At 39.1% G+C, this 8,703-nt stretch overlaps 1 protein-coding gene across 1 annotated transcript; it reads left to right on the forward strand.

Annotated features, from left to right (window-relative positions):
- The first annotated feature begins 4,381 nt into the window (after positions 1 to 4,381).
- On the forward strand, positions 4,382 to 7,826 carry LOC149053511 (uncharacterized). The gene has a single exon (XM_089202599.1). It carries the CDS (start codon positions 4,393 to 4,395, stop codon positions 7,675 to 7,677), a length of 3,285 nt encoding a protein of 1,094 aa, XP_089058725.1. The 5' UTR covers positions 4,382 to 4,392; the 3' UTR covers positions 7,678 to 7,826.
- The last annotated feature ends 877 nt before the right edge of the window (positions 7,827 to 8,703 follow it).

Consider the following 8,703-nt stretch of genomic DNA (forward strand, 5'->3'; position numbering starts at 1 on the left):
CAAGGAAACGACGTCCAATCTCAGCAAGCTACCAGATTACTGGCTGTGTCATCAAGTCTACAGCGGCCGAGCGTGATCTAGGTGTGTCTGTATCCAGTGACTTGACCTGGAACAACCAGGGTTACGAGTAAGCGGCCCGTTCAAACAAGCTCTTGGGATAAATCCAGAGGAATGCTAGATTCACCATAAACACACCTGAGAGGTGCACTCCATACGTCGGCCTGGTACGCCCCCATATTAATTATGCCACCCCAGTGTGGGCTACTCATTCCATTGAACTAATTTCCAAGTTAGAGTCCATCCAAAGACGTGCCACAAAGTTCATCTTACGTTTATCATTCTCAACATCTATAGATTATAGGACACGACTCCAATCGCTGAAACTTCTACCCATCACGTATTGGCACGAATTTTTGGACATGATATTCTTCTACAAGGCTACGCATAACCTTGTCTCTATGAATGGTTCTGTATTACTTGTAAAGCATGTTGCAAGAACCACGCGCCACACGAACACTGTCATCAAATTTGTTCCTTATAATTGCAAAACAACTACTTATCAAATTCCTTTCTCATCAGAACTAGTCGGCTTTGGACACCTTAGCCAGTATCATTAACGTTGAAACCCAAACTTTGAACCCATTTAAGAACGTAATAGTTAAGTACTAATTGGCCAGTTTACTTATCCTTTTTGCCGAACAAGTAGACTGAAGAATAGTTTTATTATGTACAACGCGGCTATTTACTCATGGCTTTATCGTGTATAATGCAGCTATCTCTTAAATTTCATTACGTATAATAAATATAATAATATATATCAATAGTATTTTTGCTCTTCCGTTCATGAATTTCAATGCACATATGTAGTATTTTTTAGCCTTTTTTAATTTATTTTTATTCTTTTTGTATTTAGTATTAAGTAAACATTTGTACAGTCTGTAATCCAGCCTTCTGGCTGTAATGGATTTTTAATAAAGTTATCTATCTAACCAGATAAACCAGATAAGGAGCGTTATTTACACACTGACATCAAATAAACAACTATGAGATTTTGCCGCTCTACGCTTGCGAGGTGTCAGAGGATGATGAACCAAGTTTCAATGAAACCACTAGGCAAAAGTCGAGCAAACGTTGTAGAATAAAATGGAAGTACTCGGTTCTGAGTCCAGAAATATTCTTTACATTTTTATAGAGGTGTTTCATATGTCCCCAAAGGTTATTGACCTTCAAGTAAGATTCTCTGTAAGACAAAGGATCTTACTTGAATTAGTCGTAAATGGTTAAAAGGAATCAAACGAATAAGTCGCAAATGGTAAAAAGGAAATCTAATAAATTTATCGTTATCCCCATAAGTATTTGATTGAAGAAATTATAGATGGATGTTATAATCGACATCCACGAAGAGCGAAATTTAGAGATGGATTTGATTGGTTCTTACCCAAAACATCTCTAGCTACTTGAATGTATTGATGATAATGATGATGCCTTTAGATTGATAAAGCAGCTGAATGCTTGTTACACAAACTAACTATCGTCATTTGCTGACAGGAGTTTGGACAACGTCCAATTGAAGGACTTGCCAAAAGACATATTCAGTAGAAATATCGAGCGATTTTAATCCTACTGACTTTTAATAGTAAGAAAAGAGGACATAAACAGATACTTTTAAGGATAGTTAGTGGGATTTAAGGCATTACAATAATTATACTTTGTCGCTTAAGTCCCAGATTTGAATTATTGTTTGATACATCAGTCTTAATAGACCCTTTGATCCCCAATGTAAAAAGCTAAGCATGTAATTTATCTCACATACAGATATGTGAAATAATTACTGATAGGTGAGACGAACACAATTTTCAGTCCTAATAGAGTGAGACTGTAGTTGAGCAAAACAGATCAAATTGAAAAAGGAGAAGTTGGAATTCAAATGAAGCAAAGCGCCATTCATTGGACTTGTGATGACGTGGAATGGAAAAAGGCAACAGTCAAGATGGAGCGATCCGCTCATGTATCAGATTTTGGCTTCTTTTCAAACAAAAAGAAGTGATGGATTATTGTAAAGCCAGACAAGACAGAAAGTGTGAAAGGAAGTATTTAAGGAAACGGACATTAACATAACAGTACAGAATGGAAGGCACAACGGGGCACGGCAAAAGGCTCACAGAGTATCAAGAGGAATTCATCAGTGAGAAGGAGTCTGAATGGGTCAGTGAAATAGGTTAATTGGCAGAGTTCGCTCAGACACAGCCACAGACATGCTATGCCACTTTCACCTTTGGCTTAAAATATCGGTGAACTTACTTTCTGGAAACACTGCCCAAGTAGAATTCTAGTTGTCACCATACTCAGAGGGATTACTTGAGAACGCATTGCACCTAACTAAATTCAGTCTTTACCGCAACGCCACAGGGCATCAAGTTTTGAACAAAGGGTGGGGTCCAAGGGAGGGCATGTAATCCCTCTGTGTAAGGTGACAAGTGGAATTCCTTTCGAACTTTAATGTCCGGTAAGTTTCACTCAACTTTTTTAATTCCACCTTGTGAGCCACAAAGGACCAGTGGCCATGTGAGTGGCATGAACAAGTCCATATTGAAGTGACAATTTCATCTGGCACTCTATCAACAGAAGTATCTTTTTTTCAATCATCAATCACCACTGCATGGTATGCCCACTAGTCACTCGTATTTTCATTTACTTCAAAGCTGTTTCTCGCCAGGGTTAAAGGCCGGTTGGAATTTTTTGATTTAGCTAAACCTGAAAGCATTTTAACGTTGATTTGCTGGACTGAATATTAGCCTGAGATGACGAATATAATTCAAATTGTGCTACGATGGTTCCGTCCGGTCAAAAAGCTTTCACGTTCGACACAACTAAAACTACGTTAAAGTTGAAGATGAGCGATCATCACAGCAATGAACACTGTTAAAGCAGTTGTGGAAATAGAGCCTTAAAACAATGAGCCGGATTGTTCAAAGCTGGGTTAAGATAACCCAGGGTTAAATTAAAATCTGGCTTCAGATCTGAAAGCTTTGAAAGAAAATACAGTCTAATTCTCTTTGTCCAAAATTTGATTATTGCATACTCTAAAAAGAAAAATGAAAATTATCCCAAAAAGACATTTGAACAAAGAAATAAAGGAACCCGGAGATAAATGGACCCAGGCCTTCATGGAGTTGAACCCATGACCTCCGTGATTCCGGTACAGTGCCCTATCAACTAAGCTGACAAGCCCAATTGGGGCTAGAAGCTTGGTTTTGTACCTCTGCTACTTATATACACTATTTTTGAGCATGTTAATTAGGGTTCAATGAGTAGAGTCCCGCCTCATTTCAATTTAATCATTAACTTGTTCACAATTATCTGGGGGCTTTTTCTCCGTTTTTTAACTCTTTTGCCTAAAATGATTTAAATTTGTGAAAGGGGGCAGGCAGGAACATTTAAGTTTTTTGCAGAGATTTTGTTTGTTATATATCCTCAGATATAACACTGAAAATAGTATAGAATACAGCATAAAATTAGTCTGAACACAAACTGTCTCTCTATTCCATTGTGGACGACTCTCTGTAATAACATTCCTCCCCCATCCATACCTTGAGAGACATTTTGCTTAATAGAGCCTTACCACAAGACTAACATGCCGGGTTTATTTTGATTTTCAACCATTCTACAAGCTACGTTAAACAGAAAAAATACTTCACATCTACACTTTGATTAGCGAAATAAGTTTAAATCTGGCGTTATCATTTCTGCTGGTACAAGTGAATACAATATGTATGTAAAGTTGAAAAAAACTATTCAGACAATTTGTGTCTTGGTATTTCTTAAACTCCCCCTCTCTGCAATCAATGTCGCCTGGATTATAATGAGGACTACCTTAAATGACAAGGTGCAATCTTAGGTCTCTACATGAAAAAAAAAATTGGACAGAAGACATCCGTTCTTGGACAATATGACTTTGTCAGCAGATTATAACTCTCAAATATACGTCATTTTCGAGCATACACGGTGCCCGCACCATGTTCATAAGCACAACGTAATTAAAACCCCTTTCTATTACTTTTGGTAGGTTTTTGAACAACAACCAGTTGAAGAAATTACCATCAGGCATTTACAGAAACAACACTGAGTTGCTAGGGCTGTAAGTTTGGAGTCTGTCTTATTTATGTAAGCAACGCGTCAAATCCATCGTGCATTGATAAAAATTCCAACAGATACGAGCAGCGATATCTTAGCTCCAAATAAAATCAGCTACGAAGCAGGAATGTTTTATTTTTGTAAACATGGAATTTTTTTCCCCTGCAAGTAAAGTGGAGTAGTGGTGTATGTCAGATGCACCCTTTGACTAAACCCTCCTGCTACCTGTGCTTGACATCATCAGCGCAGGCGCCGAGTATGGCGGCCACGAGGATATTGGCTCCTCTTCTATTAGCTATTTTAATCAATTTTAAGCTTCAATTTTATTACAATATATACTTGGATGAAGACTTTGACTCTCTCAAGCCTATTTGGAGAGGAAAAAGTTCGGTTGGTTGCGACGTCTTTGGAATTTCCTTCTCAGCTCGTAAGTGCTACTCAACAAGGGCGCACCGCCATGATAGACTTCGAAGGCCTATCATGAAATGGGTTAAACATGGTTATATACTGCTTGCGGCGACGGATTGCTCCCTGTTAACGATAGACATTACAGTTTTTATGGATGTGGAGACGAACCCTGGTCCTATTTCTTCAGAGAAGAGCTATGATCTACGAAAGCAAACCTGGTCTGACGAAAGTAAGATTCCATGTTATGGAAGAAACTATTTACTCGGTTTGAGAAAGAAATCTGGTAAACCTTCGAGCCCTGTCTTAGAGACGCTTAAGAAACTACAGCTGCTCAGGTTTCGTGGTAATCGGGGAGGTTTGAGAAAAAATGTTCAGCATGTGAAGGAGAGAACTATTCAGAATATTTCTGTCGTCATTGGACGAAGGGCGGAAAGTGGTTTTGCTATTCCCCGGCTGCGGGTTGAAAAACGACGAACCCCTAGCAATCTCGTCAGTGTACCAAAACAAGTGGTGTCCCGCGAACACACCTCTGTTAGTTCTGGTCAGCTTGCTGTCCCTAAACTTTTGTTTATTAATATCTGTAGTTTGGGGAAAACAACTAGTCGGGTGCGAGCGGTTGTGGCTTTGGAAGCCGACTTAAGAAATAATGACATCGATGCTTGTGTTGTGTCGGAAACTCATTTAAAAATTGAGGTACCCGATACGGTGGTTAATATCTCGGGTTATAATATCTTCAGAAGGGATAGGAATTGGTCTGGATGCGATCTAAGGAATGGGGGAGGTGTTGCTATCTATACAAGGAGTAATCTTTCAGTTATTGATGTTTATCGTTCTAATTTATACGAGTTTATTTGCCTGACTGTGTTGCTGCCAAGTGGGAATTACATTATTTTATCTGGTCTTTATCACCCCCCGAAAACATCATACCAGCAATGCGATTTAATGGATTATCTTCTTAATTTCTTTGACACAATGCTGGATAATCACCCAAACGCTACTATTGTTTGCGGTGGCGATCTTAATCACCTTGATCTCACGAGACTTAAACGTATTACTGGTTGGACCGCTTTAGTGGATTTTCCAACACGAGGGGATTCATTTTTGGATAATTGTCTTACAAATAGGCCAGAGCTCTTCGGAAAAACTTTATCTATAAAGATGCTGATTAAGACGGATCACATTGGATTTATAGTTCCAGCGGGCAAGAAACTCAAGCCTATTCGTAAGAAAGTGCAATTTAGGGATTGTCGTGAGCATAGGAAGCAAGCTCTTTACCTTGCCCTCGCATCAGAATGCTGGGATGATGTTTTGGAGGCGGATAGTATCGAAACAGCTGTGAACATCTTAGAATTGAAGATCCTGTCAAATATTAACTGGTGCATGCCTTTACGAACGGTTTCCCTTTCGTCCCGTGATCCAAGTTGGATGACACCGCTAGTTAAATACATGCTACGTAGCAAGTCTCGCATCTCTGTTTTACGCACCAATAAGCATAGAGAGCTTAATAGAAATGTGTTGAAGGTTATTGGCGAAAACAGAAGGATGCTTCTGGAGGGCAAAATGGGGAGCAGAGAATGGTGGAAAAACGTAGACTTGATATCTCAACGCCGGCGGTCCACAAACGTTTCGCTGGATAGAGAGACCGCTCAAGATTTGAACGAGTATTTCGGTGACCTGTGTACGGATGGCGATTACGTTGAGCCCGCGTTACTTGAAATTGGTCCTGAGGTGAAAGTCCCGGAAATTAGTGAACGATATGTATGGAACTCACTGAGTACTCTAAAGAAGACTGCAACTGGTCCTGACCAAATTCCGTATTGGGTGTGGAAAGACCATGCGGAGATCTTCACTCCAATCATTACTAAGCTATGGAATTTGTCTCTCGCTACGCACCAATGGCCTAGATCGTGGAAAAGGGCAAGTATAAACCCACTGCCAAAAGTTGATGTTCCAGTGGCAAGAGGGGACTTCCGGGGGATCAACGTAACCCCTGTAATAGCAAGAGCCCTGGAAAAGGCAGTCTATAAGATTCACGCCCAAAGGCCGGTAGAAGAACAGCTGTTGAATAGTCAATTCGCGTATAGAGAAGGAGGGAGCTGCACAGATGCTTTGCTACTTATACAGAATAAGATCTGCAAGTTTCTTGATGATCCCAAGTGCAAGGCAGTGCGGATGTTCGCGATGGATTTCAGTAAGGCCTTTGACTCTGTGAGCCATCAACTCCTTGCTGAGAAACTTAAGAGTCTACCACTTAACCCGTATATCATAAACTGGTGGTTAGGTTTTTTGCGAGATAGAAAACAAAGAGTTATTTTCGGGAATCATGTCTGTAATTGGAAAACAGTTAACAAGGGCACAACCCAGGGTAGTGTTTCAGGACCTTATTTGTTCAATATATTTCTTAACGATCTGGAAATTAAATTAGGAAACGAGACACTTGGTTTCAAATACGCTGATGACTGTACGATTATTGCTCCGGTATATTATTATAAAGATCACTCTGTAGACTTAATAAATCAGTTTTTACAGTGGGCAAGCCAAAATAGAATGAATTCAAATTCTACTAAATGTAAAGAGCTTGTTATGTATAAAAAAGGTCACACTGCTGAGGCCTACAAAAGTATTTTTGGCATACCTCAGACTAGTACAATAACCATTCTTGTTCTCACGTTTCAGCCGAACTGCAAATTCAGTACTCACCTAAAAGAAAAGTTAGGTAAAGCTAATAAATGTTTATACGTTATCAGATGCCTCCGCAAAGAAGGATGTAGCCAAGCAGAAGTAGATGTTTTATTTAATTCCATTGTCCTACCTAATATTACTTATGCTCTATCTGTGCATGGGGCCTCTGAGTCAGAGCTAACTATAGCCCAGCAGTTTTTAGATCGTTGTTTTAAACGTAGTTACATATCTAAGAAATTAATGATAGGTGACTTACTTAAAACGCAAGATCACAAAATTTGTCGCAAGGTTTCAACTATCCTGAGCCATCCTCTTAGAGCCTACTTCCCTGAGACCAAGATCACGAGGTATAATTTGAGAAATAAATCCCCTGTCATGCCCGCCATTCGCACAAACCGTTTTAAGAATACATTTTTTAATAGAATTGTTTTTAAGTACAATGTAGCTTTGTAAAAGTGTACTTCCTGTATTAGACTTTTGTATTTGTTTCCACGTATATACTTATCTTATTTAGATACACCTAAGCTTATTTACATCCTTTTCTTTTTAATGTAACATAAGATATGTAATTTTATCTTTTGAACAATAAAGACACAGACACACTTAGCTACATCCCTCTACTCAATTCTGCTGAACACTACATACCATTCCCATTTATATATCTTCAAATTTTGATCGCTATATAAATTAGAAAAGAAAACTTGTGACGTGTATTCCGAAGGTAGTGTGATCTAAAGTTGGTGTTTCAACAAGAATTCCCTTTCTAATCGTAGTTTATTATATTGTATAATCTCTCTGTCAAAGACTGCACTCCCAAACTTCGCCCTTTAAAAGTTTTAATGATTAATTTATAGTAATCCATTCGAGCACTTTTTGACCTTAAAGCATCGAGATGAGAAAGGAAAGGGTGGGTGAGAAGGATGGGCCACTACAGGCCTATTTATGCTTCCCAAAGGAAAGGGCGTCTCGTTGTCTAGTTCAATCGTGCTTGATTTTAAATATGCTGACGAGGATGAGTTCATAAGTTACGCCGGAAGATAACTAAAAGACCATCAATGCTGCAACATTACAAAGTCTCAAGCCACTATGTGAAAAATCAAAGCAACTTCAGGTCACATTTTAAGTACTTAGGTTACTTATTTATTTTAGCATCCGAGTTGCACCTTGTTGGGTCAAAAAGTTAACTCGATGTGACCGGTTTTCAAGGCCCCAAAAGTCAATAGTGCTAACCGGTAAGACCTGTATTACTTGGCGTGCGAAAGAAAGCTCATGAAAGGTGACTATTTTCGATGGATGCACGAGACCTGGAGGGACAACAAGAAAACTCAGGCCCGATGTCATTTTTTCGAGTCTCTCAATAAGGTTCTCTAAGAGTCCTCCTCACTGCGCATTTGATCTATAGGATGTGATCATCGCTTTTGAATGCGCGTTGCAAATTTCAATTATAGGATAAAACGTCAATCTATATACAAAACGTAA

This window comes from Pocillopora damicornis, chromosome 1, assembly GCF_964200805.1.
Source record: "Pocillopora damicornis chromosome 1, jaPocDami1.2, whole genome shotgun sequence".
Classification (NCBI taxonomy): Eukaryota; Metazoa; Cnidaria; class Anthozoa; order Scleractinia; family Pocilloporidae; genus Pocillopora; species Pocillopora damicornis.